General features: G+C 38.7%; 2 protein-coding genes across 3 annotated transcripts in view; one reads left to right on the top strand and one right to left on the bottom strand.

Moving 5' to 3' along the window:
- Nucleotides 1-15,583, bottom strand: part of LOC125233280 (sodium-independent sulfate anion transporter) — a 73,170-nt gene extending 57,587 nt beyond the window's left edge. Inside the window, exon 1 of one of the 2 annotated variants that reach the window (XM_048139232.1) lies at nucleotides 15,474-15,583. The gene's annotated coding sequence lies outside the window, so the exon portion shown is untranslated. Of the gene's footprint in view, nucleotides 1-12,289; nucleotides 12,416-15,473 lie in introns of those variants that run through there. The other variant, XM_048139233.1, reaches the window with a different exon arrangement.
- On the top strand, nucleotides 1,420-19,438 carry LOC125233101 (protein PELPK1-like). The gene is made up of 2 exons (XM_048138965.1): nucleotides 1,420-1,551; nucleotides 18,410-19,438. Exons 1-2 carry the CDS (start codon nucleotides 1,420-1,422, stop codon nucleotides 19,436-19,438), a joined length of 1,161 nt encoding a protein of 386 aa, XP_047994922.1.
- Nucleotides 19,439-21,548: the final 2,110 nt, after the last annotated feature.

The following is a 21,548-nucleotide window of genomic DNA, read 5'->3' on the forward strand; positions in this document are numbered from 1 at the left end:
AATTAGGGTCTCGTGTGTTATGAGCAAAGGTCGTTTTGAAATTGTAGCATATTGACTAATAGTGTATTTTGAGTTTAGTGTATTTACAGCCCAAAAGATTTAAATTAACTGTCAACGATCGTTTACCGCGCCTGTGTTTGGAATTATACAGGGTGGGGCCTGTAACAAAAGCAAAAAATTAAACTGTAGGCTATACTCCTTAAACTGACCAACATTTGTTCAGTGAGTTTTAAAAATTATGAAGTCTTTAAATTTTTAATTTCTCATACAAAATAAATATTAGCTTCAATGTACGCCATTATTGTTGTCATTGACGTTGTCTGTCACACTTTAGACTTAACAGAATTCGCAATACATTACCTCTTAGAAAAAACTTTCAAGGGTGATAAAAATCAAAACACAAGTTATTTTTAAAAGTCGCTGAACAAATGTTGATCAGTATAAGGAGAATAGCCTACAGTTTAATTTTTTGCTTTTGTTACAGGCCCCACTCTGTATTATAAAATTTTATTTATAATTGTATTCTACGTAAAAGTTATCTACTTAACCAATTTTTAGCTAATATTACAATAGAATTAATCAGTATTCTGTTTTCAATTCCTTCTGCTTGTAATATAAGTTGTAAACAGTTCAAATATTACATTTTTGGCAGACGAGACACAGTTGCCACCTAGTATCGAGTAGTGGTACTGATAATTCACGCTATTTGACGCGTGATTGTCGCTAGATGTCACTTAACTATGCCTAATACAAATAACCCGCATTTACTGATGTATGGAGTTACAACTCATCCCTTACTTAATCCTCTATGATAGGAAGTGACTATCGTTGACGCTACGTAGCGATCGTAACGCAAGTGGCTGAAGTGGCTCTGTCGAGCCACTACTGAAGAGCGACAGAGAGAGAGCTAGCTAGTTTACGCTTACTAAGCGTAAGCGATTGTGACATTGACTAGGTATAGGTACCCTGATGAAGCGGTGTTTTTCGCGATTCAGAGATCCAAAGCGGCGGGTTGTATAACTTTGCTCAAGTTCAATTAGTTCATTGTTAATTTTCCAAATATTTATTATACTCTAAAGTATGTGACTTCAAAATGGCACATAAATGATAATAGCTAAACAAATAGACAGTTATCACGAAATATGAATATTTGGATTTATTCAAGCGTCCGCTCGGCAAACGTGGGTTGACAGGAGCTGGCGTTTGATGTAACACATTACACGTGGAACCAGCTCATGTTTGGGGACACGGGGAACTTTCAGGTGACGTGGTCACGTGTGTGATACAGGTAACAAAACTAATATTGTATGGAGAATCAACCTCTCTTCAGGCATTATAATAAAATAAATAAATGTATAATAAATATTGGGGACACCTTACACAGATCAACTTAACCCCAAACTACGCAAAGCTTGTACTATGGGTGCTAAGCGACACAACATTGGAGCACGGAGGCATTGGCGTAGAATAACACCTTTACACGCACCAAATAACCACGGACCACCTGGCACCTTACGGCCCGGCGACGACATTGGTCTAAGCGCGACAGCGGTGAGCGGCAGCCATATTTGCGGTTTAAAGTCCCATCGCCAATGTATGGCCGCCGCTCACCGCTGTCGCGCTTAGACCAATGTCGTGGCTGGGCCGTTAGTGTAAGGACCTGCACGCTCATACGGCTCATATTGCTGGGCGTACAACGCGCGGGGCGTAAGGCGTGCATGTCAAACAATTGAAGCTCATAGAAGTGTCCTGGGTCTCGACGCTGCAGGCCGGCGAGCGTTTTTATTATTATGAATGGGCTTACTCTTGACCACAGACTAGCCGATATCAAAGACGTGGCCTACGATGGAGTGAGCCCAGAAGCCTGTTCACCCTTGTTCACCTTATGTAGTATGCGCGTCGACTCAGTCAGGCTACTTGTATGAGCTTCAATTGTTTTGTGTGCCTCGCTCCGCTGCACGCCCAATATGAGCGTGCACTCAGGCTTTATTACATATGGCCCAGCCACGACATTGGTCTAAGCGCGACAGCGGTGAGCGGCAGCCATACGTGCGAATGAAAAGTCCCATCGCTGTGTCTCGCTCCAATGTATGGCGGCCGCTCACCGCTGTCGCGCTTAGCCCAATGTCGTGGCTGAGCCGTTAAGGATACAGTCAGAGAACTAGACTTTATAGTCATATATAACCTAATATCAGCACATGACCCTGAAACACAGTGCACGTAAGTAGAACAGTAATAGCTGCAATTACACCATTGACGTATGTGAATCGTGAATGCAAAATATCTCTGGAATAATGTCAACAAAGCGCCGTTTCTCAAACAAAGATGACTTAGACAAAGACATCATATTTAATGAATTTAGTGTGTTCTGTTTACTATTATTCTTTTTATTTCATGTTTCGATCACAGTCTGTTGTTATTTTTCTTGTAATGTTTTCACTTTCTTAACTGTTTGACCACGTACATTACGTGTACATTAAACACGTGAACTAGAAATAAAACTATATGGAAACGGATTATTCATTACACGCGATATAATCCGTTTCCAAAGTTTTATTTCATGAGTAACTATCGCGGTAACCGAAGACAATATATTGCGTGAACTAGATTTATTAGACTCAACTAGCTTTTTCCCGCGGCTTCGCTCGCGTTAAATTCGAAAATTGCGGAATGTTTCATACAAACTTCCACCTCCGATTTTAGGGAAGTGGGGGGAAGAAAGAGACAAAAAGTAGCCACTCACCATCCCTTCAACAATCTCCACTTAAAAACTCACGTCAATTCGTGCGATTCGTCGATCCGTCGTGAAAGACGGACAACCAAACGGACACACACACTTTCCAGTTTATAATATTAAGTAAGGTACAGCGGGGCAAATCTCGACTCGGCCATTGTAACTAATTCATACATGTATCCACTGAACAAGCCTACCATATAAATAACTGGTGGAAACTCTATTTAATAATGCAAACATTGTAAAACATGGAAAAAATTGACCAGTCATATTTTCCCCCCAGTCGAGATTTGTCCCGCTGTACCTTATGGATTTAATCACCTTTACGTTGTTATCGTCATTAGAGAACATGGAAGGAAATGCGTCATTTTGCATAAGATGGCATTTAAAGAATGTTAAATACATAACTGTAAAAATGGACAAGCCTAGTGAATATAAAACGCATACCTATCAAGCGTGTTATGTTAATAAGGTTTTGTTGATCTTATTTCATTATAGGGTAATAATCTGAATGGATATTAGGTATTTAATGTTGTCTGATGCAAAAAAGCAGTAATATTATGCAAAGTTCCGTTAGTCCCGTGTCAAATTTTGATAATTATGACCTTCCTAATTTTACGGTTATACATAGAGTAGGTAACGTCTAGGCCAGCGGTTCTCAAACTTATTTTCCCATGGAACCCTTTTAGAAAGTAAAACATCTGACGGGACCCTTAAATTATTTGTTTTTTTATTGCAATCTTTATTTTAATAAGCAATCATGATAGTCAAATCTAATCACTAGATTCTAATGTGAGGTATTACAATACATGGAACTGTTTTTTATTTTTTAACAATTGGTGAATATTTGGTTTTATGGAAGAGAGTTGAAGTTGCATATCAGGTACCCAAAATTCACACGGAGCCCACAGAGAGGCTTTGCGGAGCCCTAGGGGTCCGCGGAGCACACTTTGAGAATGGCTGGTCTAGGCAATGTAAGCTCAATTTTAGCGTACAGTCAATCAGTTGGAACCCAATTAGAACCCTTAATACCTTTATAACCAGCACAAAAATCTGCGTAGGTACACCATTTATTAGTATTTGTAACCACTGAGATTTGAGCAGTTCCATGTGCTCTGTCTCAAATTTCAGTGCCACTCGAGACAATGCAATTAAAGAAGTTGACAGAAATTGTGATATTGCAGGGACAGGTTGCTAGCCTAAAATCTTATATCGTCACTACTTTTAAAAAATCTCGTATCTCACGCTGTTCCTCAAAGTTAAAACGCAGTAAGTCTATATGCATTCCATACATACTCACTACAATTTTCTTTTCATTGACAGACGAAGATACAAGTTTTTTTAAAAGTAGTGACGATATGCCACCATAAAATTGAACCTATAGTCGACTACTATGATACCCACGAGAGGAAAGGGTCTGAAATTGTTACCCGTCACTACACGGGGCTGCAAATACTAATAAATAAAATAAATATGTAAATAAATATTGGGGACACCTTACACAGATCAACTTAGCCCCAAACTAAGCAAAGCTTGTACTATGGGTGCTAGGCGACGATATACATACTTAAATAGATACATAGACAACATCCATGACTCAGGAACAAATATCTGTGCTCATCACACAAATAAATGCCCTTACCGGGATTCGAACCCAGGACCGCGGCGTAGTAGGCAGGGTCACTACCGACCAGTGGCGGCGCGTGAATATATTTGGAAGGCAACACAGAGCAAAAAATTAAAACCGGCCAAGAGCGTGTCGGGCCACGCTTAGTGTAGGGTTCCGTAGTTTTCCGTATTTTTCTCAAAAACTACTGAACCTATCAAGTTCAAAACAATCTTCCTAGAAAGTCTTTATAAAGTTCTACTTTTATGATTTTTTTCATATTTTTTAAACATATGGTTCAAAAGTTAGAGGGGATGGGGGGCGCACATTTTTTCCTTTAGGAGCGATTATTTCCGAAAATATTAATATTATCAAAAAACGATCCTAGTAAACCCTTATTCATTTTTAAATACCTATCCAACAATATATTACACGTTGGGGTTGGAATGAAAAAAAATATCAGCCCCCACTTTACATGTAGTGGGGGTACCCTAATAAAACATTTTTTTCCATTTTTTATTTTTGCACTTTGTTGGCGTGATTGATATACATATTGGTATCAAATTTCAGCTTTCTAGTGCTAACGGTTACTGAGATTATCCGCGGACGGACGAACGGACGGACGGACGGACAGACAGACATGGCGAAACTATAAGGGTTCCTAGTTGACTACGGAACCCTAAAAAACGCAACCTACCTTAATATTAGGTACCATAGGCGCCCATCCAAGTGGATTTATCAGTACGTCCGCTATACATACAGTCCGCTATGAAAGCGCTTAAGGGTCCCCCCACATCTAGCGTCTCGCGAGCGTCGAGTCGGGCCAACTGTATGGGCAAAGCCTGACGCGACGTCGACGCGGCGTCTTTTTCCATACAGTTGGCCCGACGCGACGCTCGCGAGACGCTAGATGTGGGGGGACCCTAAAAAAGCCATCTCTCCGCTTATAACTTATAATTAACTCTGGACGATCACGGCCTCGCGTGACAATACATTTCTTTATTTCGAATGTTTGCGTCGAAAAACGTGTTGATTCATTTAGTAAGTAATCTATTATACAACAGTCAAAATGAATTAACGCTGCCATTACTAAACAAACCAAAGAAAGTCCTAACTATCTCTTAAAAACAGGTAGTATCTAACCTTGAAACTCTGGCTTGCACTGTCACTAAAACACGACACCGAAACACTCCAAATCATTTAAATTTCACTGATATATTGCACGTAATGAGCAAGTTAATAAAAAAAACTGAGAGAATAACACAAAACATTTGAAAGCACACGAAGCCTCGGTAACAAGCGGGACGCAAGTCTTGCAGTGATATTATTCCATTTTCACCCACGAATTTAAAAACCTTTTCATACAAAGTATATCTGATGAAGAAACGTTCATTATCACATTACTAAACTTAAATTAAATAAGATTCGCGGTTTTTTAATAGAAACTATCAATATTTAAAGGCTTTTATTCAAAATAAATATATGTGCGATAACAAAACACAATAAAATTTTACCCATTAATACATTTATAATTTTAGTATGGCAATATTTAGCATGCAATTATTACACTGTAATATCAATCTTATTTGTTTCACTCGAAGCTTTAAATTCAAATGAACAAGTGCGAACCATCGAATGTTGTGCGCTTGGCTGTCTATGTGTTCGCAAATGGCGGTCACCCTTCTCTGTCATCTGAATCCTGCTATGAGTAGAGTAAAAGAGATAGTTGCGCCCAAATTACGTACATAGGAGTTCGCGATAGGCAAACACTCACACGCGCGGACTTTGTGAATGAGTATGTGCGTGTTTTCAAATATAAACCTTATAACGCATTGTTTACGGTTTTTAATCAAATGAATAACTCGATAAGAAGCCGAGTTGCTTTGGAGTTTAGTTGAGCGGGCTGTCTTTATCAGCGTGTGCGTGATTTTTGTATCTGTTGGAGTGACCATGAATGAATATGAAAGCTTAGGCATAAGTAGCTTCACTTCGCGTTCGCGCGCCCGATAATTTTAGGTACATATTTGAATTTAAGCAAATGGTGTTATTATTTGTGAGGCAATACGTAATGTTTTAATTATAACTATTATAAGTATATTTTTTTATTTCAATGGTGGTTTGTAACTTTGGTATTTGTTGCGGAACATCTAGGGCAACTCGGTGGGAATTGGATTGTATGAGCGCGCCGCCACTGCTACCGACTGAGACAGACCGGTCGTCAAAGTCAAATGGCGTACGCAGAGTGCTGGTTATAAAGATAAGAGAAAGAGTATTAACGATAAAGTCACAAATAAATGTCATACCTACCCAGGATTAGAACCCAGGGTATCAGATTATCCAATTGTGTACATAATGGTGAAATTGCAAATTTTGAGTCATAACCACTTAATACTCGATAGAGTGGAATTCGTGGGTGGTCTTAAGTGCTATCAATCAATATTGATTGATTGATATTGATTATTTAACTTAGTGTATGTGTAATTTTCCTATTCCTTTAATTATTTCTTGCACTACCATTTTCAAAATGTCTATTCTTTATTTCATGCTACCCTAAGGTTGTCTGGTAGAGATCTCTTACAGCGATAAGACCGCCTGTTGCTACCTATGTTTAATGTCTGCTATTTGTAATCTGTTATCCTTGTGGTGCAATAAAGAATATTTACTTACTTACTTATTGATTAGTATCAAAGTATTAAATAGACAAATACAACCGTCGAGTAAATTAAGTTGTTATTCTTGAATGACACCAGGAAAGGTTAAAAAAAATTGATAATTATTGTAGGTAAACACATTTATCGGTTAATCCCTTCACTCATTAGACATAACAATAGTACATTACATCAGAGGCCGGGAAAATGAGGATTTCCGGCCAAGTGGGTATATACGGCCGAGCGAGCGTGCGAGCGAGGCCGGATAGGGATACGAGGCCGGGAATCCGTTTTCACGCCGAGGCATGTATAGTGCTTTTCTCAAACATACAATGAAATAAAAAAAAATGCTCTAAAGGACAATATTTTATAAAAAAAAGTTACTTTGCAGGCCTAGGCCTGAAAAATAATATGAAATCCCTTTACAGTCCTCTCGAGTTGTTGCGCCCAAAAAGCGATACTTCCCAGCCCATTTTAAGGAACGTAAAGACAATATTTCATTGCATGTTTGAGAAAAAATATATTTTTGCGTACAATTACGTGTATAATACGTAATTATAAATATTTCCTGTATCGTATATGGATTATTTTGAATGTACCGAACTTATTACCTATTTTTGCTATCGAGCAAAAAGAGCATATCATATCGATGATACGCAAAATTGATAAGTTCGTGAAGGTCATTAGATATCGAGATTAGGAGTGACACAGCAATCTTTTGCAATCTAAAGAGATATATGATGTTTTTGAAAATAGAAAAAAATAAACTTCGGTCTTAAGGTAACTAAGGGTCTTCCCAAACCTATCGACGCGGAATCGGCTTTCGTCGACTAAAAATCGCTCCTTAGTAGGAACAGGAACATATTGAACATACGTATGGTACAGCGAGGCAAATCTCGACTGGGGGACAAATGTAACTAGTCCATTATTTCCATGTTTTACAATGTCTGCATTACTAAATAGGGTGTCCACCGGACCCTTAAGAAGGCCTTGAGAATAACATTCAAGTTAGTGTCAAGTGATTGACGGCACATGTCAAAACAAATAACATTAGGAATTGGTAAAGGTTCACACACGTGTTCAGTAATTATCTTTATTTTTTTAATAACTCGATAACCGTAAGAATTAATACGCTAGTTTCTTAGAGAAATTAATTGTATTTGATCTAAAGAACCTTCCCTTTAAGTTAACGGAATTCAGTAAAAACAGGGTGTATATGGTAGGCGTGTTCAGTGGATACATGTAGAACTCAACATCATAGTATTCATAGTGTAATAATGGAAAAAATGGATTAGTTACAATTGCCCCCCAGTCGAGATTTGCCTCGCTGTACCTTACGCATGCATTCAGCGACAACGACGCGTAAGCTTCTTCATACTAACGAGATTTTGATCGGCTAGAGACGATTCCGCGTTGATAGGTTTGGGGAGACCCTAAAGGTTTTTTTTAATAAGTAGGTTTCATAGTCAGTTGGCTATTTGTGCTGTCATCAATAAATTATCAATCGGGTAAATCGCAAAATAAAATGAATTTGTGGTTATTATATTTCGACACTCCAACGGAGCGGCTGCTGATCATCAATCAACAATGATACAATTTTGTTCTAGTTCGCGGTTCATAGTCCATATTATTACGTCGTGTCCTTAACCAGATTACTTCTCACTGCATCAGAAGTATCAAAACCTGTTTATGTTAAAACAAGGAAGCACATATAACATAAATCAAGCTGGATTCCTACCTATATATTATTTACAAAGCATTTTAAGCTTACCTATGAAAAAATCCGTCATATCTTGACCCCTGGTTTAGTACCAACTATGCGGAAACTAAGTTCAATATTATACTGGAAAATGAGGGACTGAGTTGACCTTTTAAATTAAGTGCTTGTGAAAGTAAAGGATATCCATCGAAAACCAGATTAACTATTAAATAGTAGACAATAATAAATTTTATCGTATACATAATTACTTGAAATATTTACGTAAATGGTTTTATTCACTTAATTATCTTTTATAGGTTATTTTTATCGTAAATGCAACAGCCGGTCTTAAGATTTATTGTAGGCAATTCAGTTATCTAAGTACAAGACGGTAAATACTTAAGTTACGATATAAGTACGTATTTTATAAGGATACAGAAGGAAAACAAGGTTCCTACATATCGATGGGTGGAAGTTCGTGAAAGGACAAGAACACTCGAAAGCCTTGATAAAACAAAACCGTTCAACAACAAAAATGCTAAGGAGCTGTTAGGGCTCCAAAGACACAAAATCTGCGCGGCAGAATATTGACTGGACACTTTTGACAATTTTGATTTCTTTCAACCCCTTTTTGCCAAGAGTGGCACTGAAACTTGAGTAGTTAATGTGCAATGTGCTCTGCCGACCCCTTTATAGGATACAGGCGTGATTATATGTATGTATGTATATGACTGGACACTGCAAGCTGAACTAACACATGTTTCAAATGGGGTTGAAACAAGAGGCGACATGCAGGATCTGCCAGGAAACCTCCTGGCAGATCCTGCATGTCGCCTCTTGTTTCAACCCTCGGTTGAGGAGACAGCAATGCACATCCTTTCTTCCTGCGGACCACTAATGTCAAAGAGAAGTACCTACTTAGGGCGGCATGTACTGCAACCCTCTTCTTCTTCCTCCCACCCTTATCCCACGTTATGTGGGGTCGGTACAACACGTCTTCCTTTTCCATTCTCCTCTATCTTTCGTCATCTCAACACTCACATCTTTCTTATTCATATCCTCTTTCACACAATCCATCCAGCGTTGTTTAGGTTTACCCCTCCCTCTCCATCCATCAACCTTCATCTCCAACATTCTTTTGCCTGTATGACATTCATCCCTCCTCATTACATGACCGAACCACGCCAACCTGCCACACCTCATCTTTTCTGGCATGTACTGCAACCCTATGAGGTACAAGACCTTACAGCCCAAAGAACCTGGAACTTCCTGGACTCAACGGGCATAAGTAAGGATATTTAACCACAAAGGGCCGTCACAATAAATCACTACTGGTCGACGTGACGCAGAAGGGCATTTTGAGAATTTGGGACCCCCCAATTAGCGTAAGTTGTTAACAAAAATTAACTCACTGTCAGTTTTGTGACGACAATTAAGCATACAATTTGTCTACAAATTTACTTTTTTCATATTCTGAATGTAGATTATCGCTTAAAGTTTATATACATAATTAACATAAAATAGTACATTACGATACAAGTGCGTAAAAAAGGAAGTTCGAAACGAGTGGCGATAAATTAAAACACCGAAGGGAGTGTTTTAAATCGACACGAGTTACGAATTTCCTTTTCGCACGTGTATCGTACGACGTTTTTCAGTACAGATGGCCCTCCGAAGTTTCGACCTGGCATATAATGAACTAGTGCGTAAAATAAACTCCATCTGTACTGAAAACAATATTTTTATTGAAATTTCATGCTTAATTAACGTCACAAAACTGACAGTGAGTTAATTTTTGTTAACGACTTACTCTAATTGGGGGGTCCCAAATTCTGAAAATGCCCAGAAAGAGCCACAATACCCAATCATAATAACACATATCGCCTAATAGTAAAGTCATAAGCAGACAACGTAACTTTTCCAGCAATTTCGGTGCAGCATGGTAGAAATGAAGGAATTCATACATGTGTTTTCTAGGTAGATGATTAATTAAGGCTCATTTTACTGTTATTAATCCTAATTGATTTCCAGCTGGCTTCGGACATATACATTCCTTTAACGCGACAATGCTGCACTAAAATTGCTGGAAAAGTTCCGAATGCTACGATGTCTGGCACATGATTGACGCGATAGTATCTAGCAGCGACATAGAGGCGTTTTCAAAAATTGGGACCCAAAATTAGTGAGTCGTTAAAAAATAACTCGATGTCAGTTTTGTGACGACAATTAAGTACGAAATTTCAATAAAAATATTTCTTTTTGTGTTAACCACATAAACTATAAGAAATATTCTACATTTGGAACATGAAAAAAGTAGGTTTTTAGAAAAAAAATATTCTTAATTCTCGTCACAAAACTGACATCGAGTTAATTATTGTTAACAACTGTCACTAATTTTGGGTCCCAATTCCTGAAAATGCCCGTAGATCACATTTATTTTTCTAATTGTATTAATGACATACGGACAATAATAAAAAATAAGCTATGTATATTCTTCCAAACATTTTAAATTCATATGCATAAAAATGAAATTCATACAATTTAAAGTAGGTAACAAATTAACTAACAAAAGAAAGCAACATCTGCAATACTGAAAATATCTACACTCATATTATTTCTTCATTATATTGTTATCATAATTACACTACGTAATAAAACGAAAATGAACGGTAATTATCATTAATTTGATAGAGAAAGGGGTGTGACGGATGGCAGATACGTACAAGATGTATACCAGCTGTGTATACAATTCCAAATACTTAAGTACCAACCAATCCATACTAATATTATAAATAAGAAAGTGTGTGTCTGTTTGTTTGTCCGTCTTTCAGGGCAAAACGGAGCGACGAATTAAAGTGATTTTTTAAGTGGAGATAGTAAAAGGGATGGAGAGTGACATAGGTTACTTTTTGTCTCTTTCTAATGCGAGCGAAGCCGCTTGCAAAAGCTCGTATTATATATTTCTAAGTTGGTTAACATACAGTACATACTCAAGCCCATCAGGGGTAGGAAGATTACATGAAAGTGCTCGAGTTACAGTGTCACTCTTAGCAAATTAAGAGGTAAAAGAAAACTAAAATTAGCTTTATGGAAAAAATAGTTAAGGTGGGATGGGGTAAAACAAACATTCGATCAACACTTGTATAATATGAACCAATATATACCTACATTAAACATGAATCCAGTGCTTAGGTACCTAATTTACTCATACAATACATATTTATATGCCTCAATTTTTATTATGTCGATGACTTTTTATAAAATTTGATGAATAGATCGAATTTTCTGTTTAGTGTACTATTTATAATATAATTCGCCAAATATGCAAAAAAAAAACATGGACAAATAAGTAATCAGAATTATCAGAATCAGAAATATATTTTTTCTCCTAAATTAAAATTTATTTGTTATTCCGCTTAGAATGAAATGAATAGTTCGCCTTTTGTACATTTTTTTTACTGTGCAATAAAGTTTAAATAAATAAATAAATGAAGACTTCAAATCAAGCTGATCAAACAAACTAACGAAACATAATAATTCGTCCAAATGAAACCAATTTCCAGTTCCGAATGTCAATCTCCAAGATAACAGATATCACTTACCTATACAATTAAAACTGTACTGTTTTACAGGTGTCAACAGTCACTTCACGCACACTATAAACAATCGTATCACGATACGCTTGCGCACATTTTCGCGACGCGTGCGCCGCGGCGGTAAGTTTCGCGCGGACTGTAACCGACGCGAGCGCAAAGCGTTATGATAACGAAAACACCTAAGTATACTGACAATTTTAAGTTTTTTAAACATTTATTACTTTTGACATTGCAGTGACAGGTAGCCAGCAGTCGACTTCTACGACACCCATGGGAAGAAAGGGGGTGGTGAAATTCTTAACCCATCACCACACGGGGCCCCAATATTTATTTATTACTCATATTTTTTTACGCCTAAAATATGTCTAATGCGAAAGTCTTTATCTATCAAACATAGTTAAATATTTAATAATAATGTCTAGGGTAAACAAATTACAACATTGTAACAGTTGACCCAGAATTAGTGGGACCTTGAGGTCAGTAACGAATAACGGATAAGATAACACTAATGAATCATTTGCTAAACTTTTGCTGCTTTTGCATCCATAGTGCCGATTACTGCTACTTATATCCAAATCACATTTGGCTGTTTAATATCATTTTATACCTTTAATCGAGCAATACGTGTACGTGTAATCAATATCCCATCAAAAACAAAACTTGTAAAAACACCAAGTCTTCGCTACTCAATTCTTTTGGCGTAAAAAGAGTTGAGATCCCTGTAATACCAAGTCGGTAAATTTATTCAGTCCCTACTTAAAGGACCTTCTGCCACAAGTTATTACGTAGTTTACCTATAGCTAACCTAATAACATATTACTTATAGCGATCATATCAATATAAAACATATTATTTCATGTTTTAAAGAAAATGGACTGACGACTGACTTGGCAATCGCATGAAACAATTTTGTCATCGGTGTAAGTAATATGATAACTTGTGAGATACATTTTATATTTTCATGCCATAACATATGCTACAATTTCAATACATTTCCAACATAAATTCTCATAAAAAGGGCCATTACACAGAAGTTTTCTTTCTGTCAAAAACTGCATAAAAATAGCTTAGTGACGACCGGTCTGGCCTAGCGTGTAGTGACCCTGCCTGCTAAGCAGCAGTCCCAGGTTTGAATCCCGGTAAGGCCATTTATTTGTGTGATGAGCACAGATATTTTGTTCCTGAGCCATGGATGTTTTCTATGCATATAAGTATTTGTATATTATATATATCGTTGTCTGAGTACCCACAACACAAGCATTCTTGAGCTTACCGTGGGACTCGGTCAATCTGTGTAAGGACGTCCTATAATATTTATTTATTTGTTATACTGTTTTTATTACTAGATCAAAGTATTCATTGTCATCTGCATCTAGTTGGTTAAGGTGAACGCTTGGTAATCGATCGAAAATAGAACCATAGTTATGAGCAAGGTTTTTCATTATGTATTGAGTTCAATAATAATTGACAGTCTAAACAAAAATAAATAAGATCAGGGCAGGTAAGACGGCACAATTCAATGAAAAAAAGTTGGAGTGAATAAAAATAAATAAAAATAAATATTGGGGATACCATACACAGATCCATTTAGCCCCAAACTAAGCAAAGCTTGTACAGTCACGGTCTTTAATTGTTGATCCACTTCTAGCTTCTAGATGTCATAGCTTAACTATGCTTAACTGTGAGATGTCCAGTATATAATGAGCTAGAAGTGGATCAACAATTAAAGTCCGTGACTGTACTATGAATAAAGAATGAATGATAGCCATTGTGGCCATACATATTAAATAAATCTTAAGTACTTTCTATTAATTCTGAGTTTCCGCCACTAGTTTTAATAGAAATTAGAGTAACAACACTGTTTAGTTACAATTTGACTTTAGAAACTATACACCCTGTTTCACTTAACACTAAAAACCTGAAAACAGTTTGTTCAGAATCGAGAGTAGAATCGATTGAGCTATATCTTGATGGGGGTAATATTTTTATTTAAATTAGTATTATTAGTTATTTTTTAGGTGCCCATTCTATTGTACTCGTAATACAACATTGTGTATATCGCATTGCTAGAGGTTGTTTACCTTTTTTCAGTATTTAGGGGTATTAATACTGGCTGGTTACATAGACGATTATTTTTTCCGCTACTAGTTTGACGTTGTTTGTCAGTTCAATCTTAATGTTTATCATAAGTCATAACAAATTGAACTCGTACCTAATTACAACCTTGTCATTTTGAATATTGAGTTTATTTGCTTACTGCGATTACCTGTCCAATTTGAAGTTTACTGTGACAAAGCTTTAAAGTGTTTTACAGTGACATCTTAGCTGTCTCTTGGTAAACCTTATGTCGTTGCAGTAACGTACACAAATAAATAGTCTTATGGTTTATGATGGTAGTTAGCAATTATTTTATTGAGTGTAGAGCTAAAAGTCAAGTAGAGCTGTACAGAAAATTAAAAATTCAATTAAAAAAAAAGTAATGATCAGATTAAAAGATGAATACTCTAGATGAGTTTAAAAAAATAAAAATCTGTTGGGGTGTCTGAGGTTTTGAGTGATACCGGAAACACCGTGTATATGACTAGCTTTAGCCCGCGGCTTCGCTCGCGTTAAATTCGAAAATTGCGGAATGCTCCATACAAACTTCCACCCCCCATTTTAGGGAAGTGGGGGGTCAGAAAGAGACAAAAAGTAGCCTATGTCACTCTCCATCCCTTCAACTATCTCCACTTAAAAAATCACGTCAATTCGTCGCTCCGTTTTGCCGTGAAAGAAGGAAAACAAACAGACACACGCACTTTCCAATTTATAATAGTATGGATTTTCTCTGCAGGGGGTAACTCAGTTCTTTAATATTACTAATATGACAATTAAATAATATTGTTAAGACGAGGCAATCTGAATATTGCGTAGTATTATAGAACAGCGTTTCCGCTCCGTGTATTTAATTTTTTACACACGATAAAGTGATATAATTGATGCAAGTTCGATTGACCTATTTTCAGCTAGAACTGTACATTCACTGCGCAAAATTATTCAAATACTTCTAAAGCGAAAGTATCATTTAGCGAGTTGCGAATTGTTATTAATTCGAGCCATCCCTACCCAAGTATTACACTTAAACATAGAACAAAATTACATAAACGGTTTCTCCTCAATTGTAGCTTTAAAAAATAATTTAGCCACTCACCTGCTTCCTCCGAGTGTCACGATTTCAACTATAAAACATTATTCATCTTATTAAGTCACAAATAAATATTAAAGTTCGATTTGGCGAGCAATATTCACTTCACTTCGAGAAGTGGATCTCACGTATTCGTAAACATTCTTGTATCAAGTGAACTTCAAGCAAACGTCAAGCTAACGTCAAGTCACTTTGACAGCTGACACTGACGGATAAGCTGTTGGGTCCGTATTGAGCTATTGAATTTCAATATTACCAAAACGTTTAGGGCTTCATACATTTCACTTTCCTAAGAAACCAAACTAAAAAACTCTAATAAGAATTATAGTGTCACGAAAAAGAATGGAAATAAAAAAATGGCAACATCGTAGTGTCGTCCCGTTCTCACACATGCTGATTTGCAACTCTTCCAATCCCTATCCTCGGACGTGTCCCACCAGTGTGTCTCAAAGGCATCGAGTTCGTCCCGCCATCTCTGACGTAGTCTACCTCTTGGCCTTGTAATTTGTGGTAACCAACGGGTGGCTGGTTTTGCCCACTACTTAATGTAATTTATTTTTTTAAATTCTAGAGACCGGATATTTTTTTGACATAGTAGATAGTATAGCTCTCACTTCACTTCGTCATTTTGATAGTCTGCCGGCGACAGATGTCTTATCCACGTGGATAAGTGATAAAATTGGAAGCATAATATGCTGGCTGGTTAAGTAAGGATAGCGACCCTGCCTGCTAAGCCACCAATCCTAAGTTCGAATTATCGAATCGCGGTAAGGTCATTCAATTTTTATGTGACGCGCACAGATATTATTTTGTTCCCTGGTTTTTATAAGAAATAATTTATTTTATTAAATGAACTAAGTATGAAAATGCTCTAATTATTTATAGCGCCACACCCAAACTAATACTGAACGGGGTTTGCAAAAGCACCCGTTATTTCATCAAATCAAACACGGGTCGCTGCACGCGGCCATCTGACAAAAATCGTTTCAAAGGATTCCACTTTCAAATGTTGACAGTGTCAACATTTATTTTGCTTCTAACCGTCAACCCGTGTTCCATATACATAAGCCGGTGAATTCACTCGGGCAGTCGGTCCTACTGTGAATTTTCGTCAACTGGACTTTTCTCGGATAGGCTTACATTTGGCAAATTAGCGAATAATCTCCCAATTAGCTTTATTTCCTAGGCCTAAGTACTTTACCTCGGTCCTCGATACAATCAAGCGCGGATCCAGCTTCGTGCCCAGTGGGGAGGGGGAGGGTGCCCAGTGGGGTGCCCTTCACGTGGCAAAGGCCCAGGCCCCGGGGGCGGGTCACGTGATCTATTTGTATGACCAACCTAGCTCCGGCCCCCCTGGATCCCCGCATGGGTCCGATTGTTCTACTCCTACAGTTCTTTGACTGTTCCACAGTTCCTCAATAAAAATATAGACGGTCAACCAAAATTTAACCTTCGCCCCTACATTTTCAATCAAGTTTTAAGTGTTATGGCTTGATGATGATGAGATTAAGAAAGGCACACGTTTAATGAAGATCATTGGCCAGTGAGCCCTATATTTTTCAAATTTACTGCCTTTCTTAGTGCCAAGAAATCGTTGTCCATCTATATATACACCGTGTTTCACTTAACACTAAAAACCTGAAAACAGTTTGTTCAGAATCGAGAGTAGAATCGATTGAGCTATATCTTGATGGGGGTAATATTTTTATTTAAATTAGTATTATTAGTTATTTTTTACGTGCCCATTCTATTGTACTCGTTATACAACATTGTGTATATCGCATTGCTAGAGGTTGTTTACCTTTTTCAGTATTTAGGGGTGTTAATACTGGCTGGTTACTTGGACGATTATTTTTTCCGCTACTAGTTTGACGTTGTTTGTCAGTTTAATCTTAATGTTTATCATAAGTCATAACAAATTGAACTCGTACCTAATTACAACCTTGTCATTTTGAATATTGGGTTTAAATTTGCTTTCATTTGAAGTTTACTGTGACAAAGCTTTAGTGTTTTACAGTGACATCTTAGCTGTCTATTGGTAAACCTTATGTCGTTGCAGTAACGTACACAAATAAATAGTCTTAGCAATTATTTTATTGAGTGTAGAGCTAAAAGTCAAGTAGAGCTGTACAGAAAATTAAAAATTCAATTTAAAAAAAGTAACGATCAGATTAAAAGATGAATACTCTAGATGAGTTTAAAAAAATAAAAATCAGTTGGGGTGTCTGAGGTTTTGAGTGATACCGGAAACACGTTTATACGTAGCTCTTCGTTGTGCGACAAAGCCAGCTACCTACGATAATTACGGTAAGTAATTGTGACGTTGGTTTGGTGCCTACACAGGGTATTGGATTTCTTAAATAGCTAACAAACGCCCGAACCGTACGGCAACTTTGGAGTCTTTCACGTAAGTGAGAGCGAGAAAAGAAATAAATCTTTCTCGCTCCCACTTACAGGGTCTACCCTGTCACCCAAGGTCATCACCTTGGTGCGGTACGGTCATGTGTGTCACATTAAGCTGGTTCCCATGACCCCCCGTTCAACTCCGGTGATGTTTTATGGCTTGAAATAACAGGCCTGGTCACCCTGGACCGCATCCATTTGGAAAGCTTTTTTACCCGAAACGTTTCGTCAACATTTGTGACGAACTTAAAAGGATTTTCCTGTGACGGTTAATTCTATTTGCTGACTTTTATTCGGTTGAAAGCAACAGAGGACGGTTTTCTTTCTCGTGGAAGTCATAGATTAGATACTTACTCGTGTTTAGTCAAAATATTATGAAAAACGCTTACCTATTCATTAACGAAAGACACGCTTTGTATGTTTTATGGGATTTGCATGAGGAATATTACAATCCATGCTACCATAAGTCTATACTGTAGTAAATATTTCTATACCACATCAGTGGCAAAGAAGCCTAGCGCTCGCTTGATCTTCCCAAGCCTACGGACGCCCGCTCGCTTGATCTTCCCAAGCCTACGGACGCCCGCTCGTTTGATCTTCCCAAGCCTACGGACGCCCGCTCGCTTGATCTTCCCAAGCTTACGGACGCCCGCTCGCTTGATCTTCCCAAGCCTACGGACGCCCGCTCGCTTGATCTTCCCAAGCCTACGGACGCCCGCTCGCTTGATCTTCCCAAGCCTATGGACGCCCGCTCGCTTGATCTTCCCAAGCCTATGGACGCCCGCTCGCTTGATCTTCCCAAGCCTACGGACGCCCGCTCGCTTGATCTTCCCAAGCCTACGGACGCCCGCTCGCTTGATCTTCCCAAGCCTATGGACGCCCGCTCGCTTGATCTTCCCAAGCCTATGGACGCCCGCTCGCTTGATCTTCCCAAGCCTATGGACGCCCGCTCGCTTGATCTTCCCAAGCCTATGGACGCCCGCTCGCTTGATCTTCCCAAGCCTACGGACGCCCGCTCGCTTGATCTTCCCAAGCCTACGGACGCCCGCTCGCTTGATCTTCCCAAGCCTACGGACGCCCGCTCGCTTGATCTTCCCAAGCCTACGGACGCCCGCTCGCTTGATCTTCCCAAGCCTATGGACGCCCGCTCGCTTGATCTTCCCAAGCCTACGGACGCCCGCTCGCTTGATCTTCCCAAGCCTACGGACGCCCGCTCGCTTGATCTTCCCAAGCCTACGGACGCCCGCTCGCTTGATCTTCCCAAGCCTACGGACGCCCGCTCGCTTGATCTTCCCAAGCCTACGGACGCCCGCTTGCTTGATCTTCCCAAGCCTACGGACGCCCGCTCGCTTGATCTTCCCAAGCCTACGGACGCCCGCTCGCTTGATCTCCCCAAGCCTACGGACGCCCGCTCGCTTGATCTTCCCAAGCCTACGGACGCCCGCTCGCTTGATCTTCCCAAGCCTACGGACGCCCGCTCGCTTGATCTTCCCAAGCCTACGGACGCCCGCTCGCTTGATCTTCCCTTACGGACGCCAGCATCGACAAATATAAGTAGAGGTATATGAGTTCAGATACCCTTCTTACCCACAGCTCGAAGAGCTTGAAACTTTGTCGCCGAGTGAAGCACAACATTTTTCACCACACCAACAAATAAAATTAATACTAACCGTAAAACATCAAATGAAAAATACCGTCACTACTTTGAAAAAATCTCGTATCTCACGCTGCTCCTCAAAGTTAAAACGCAGTAAGTCTATATGAATAAAATAGAATAAACATTTATTCGTGAACACAGACAAGACAAAGAGCACATAATAACAACAAGACAGAAAGTAATTCCATACATACTTACTACAATTTTCTTTTCATTGACAGACGAAGATACAAGATTTTTTAAAAGTAGTGACGATACATCCATCAATTTATTAAATAAGTATTAATGATTAGAAATCATCATAATTTAAATTCTACTACTTAAAATTTGTATGAAATTACTTTGCACTCTCATGGATAAAATGCAGCAAAAATGCATTTTCGAAGAATCAAGAGAGCTTTTGCCAGTTGGTGTAGTGAAATAGTTATTTGTTTTATTATAGGGGCAAAGTAGTTATTTAACTGCACGTGTCAATATTGATAACCGAGCAAGCGAAAGATTCCCGAGTGGTTCAAAAAGTGGAATCTTGAGCGTTGCGAGGGTTTCAAGGCACGAAGGTTAAACAAACTTTGCCACCGAGTGAAACACATTTTTTTTCACAACACGAACAAAATATTGACTATAAAACATTAAACTAAATCAGATCCATTACTTTATTCAATATTTATGATTCAAAATTATCATTTATAGGTAAATTCTACCAGCCAGTAAGACATCAAGTTAAAATTTGTATGAAATTACTTTGCACTCTTGTGGATAAAATGCAATTTTGCTATCTGTTTTCGAATAGCAAAGTAATAAATTATTTTTGATGATAACGTTCCACCGCACAAATTTCTTTTATTTTCCATTTAAAATGCACTGCACCACAGAAAATGGATAAATTGCGAGACATCCACACCGTTATTTGTCACTCGAGTCTCGACCCTCTCGTGTGAAATTGTGCTCATATTGTAGGGAATAATCCGCGACGGGAATTCATCAGATTGTAACGTGGCCCTATCACAATATACAAAATCTATTCTTTTAACCCCCGTCGCAAAAACGACGGGGTGTTATAAGTTTGATGTGTCTGTCTGTCTGTTTGTCTGTCTGTCTGTGTGTATGTCTGTCTGTGGCATCGTAGCTCCTGAACGGATGAACCGATTTAGATTTAGTTTTTTTTGTCTGAAAGCTGAGTTAGTCGGGAGTGTTCTTAGCCATGTTTCATGAAAATCGGTCTACTATGTCGGGGTCGGGGATTTTTTCAAATATTATTTTTTTTAGAATATAATAGAACTTTACTGACATGAACATATTACTTATAATTATGTAAGACTAATAAACTTAAAAGCTAGTTAATATCTAAAATAGGTCATTGAGGCATTGTACCAAGGATACTAGCGACATTTCGTCGTTGTATTGCAATGCTGATACGTTGTGCAAGGAAGTCGCCAGGCCCCGTAGCCGCATGGCGTTTCTGCGACGCCAAACGCCAAATGCAATCTATCTCTATCGCTCTTGCGTATTGGCGCGACAGAGCCAGAGAGCATTTCTGCGGCGTTTGGCGTCGCAGAAATGCCATTCGGCTACGGGGAGTACGGGGCCAGGTCTTCACCTTCACGGCCCAGCCAAGACATTGGTCTGAGCGCGACAGCGGTGAGCGGTAGACATACGTGCGAATGAAAAGTCCCATCGCTTCGTTTCGTCGCTTTCTAATATATGGCCGCCGCTCACCGCTGTCGCGCTTAGACCATTGTCGTGGCTGAGCCGTTAGTCACCAGTTACCTCAGCCAGAAGCTTCGCCATTTCCGTGAAAAACTTGTTCGCGCTGGGACCCGACCCCATGGATCTGTTCATTTTATTGTTTTAAGTCCGCCATAGGATGACTTAACCTATAACCATTTTTATGATAATCCCCGTGCGTAGCCGGGGCGGGCCGCTAGTTATGCAATAATTATCGCAGCTGCAGTTACAGATTATGCATAATTGCTTATGTCGCGTGTGTCTATGTTATTTTGACATTGAGTTTTCTCACACAT

Source organism: Leguminivora glycinivorella, chromosome 14 (assembly GCF_023078275.1).
Source record: "Leguminivora glycinivorella isolate SPB_JAAS2020 chromosome 14, LegGlyc_1.1, whole genome shotgun sequence".
In the NCBI taxonomy this organism is placed as follows: domain Eukaryota; kingdom Metazoa; phylum Arthropoda; class Insecta; order Lepidoptera; family Tortricidae; genus Leguminivora; species Leguminivora glycinivorella.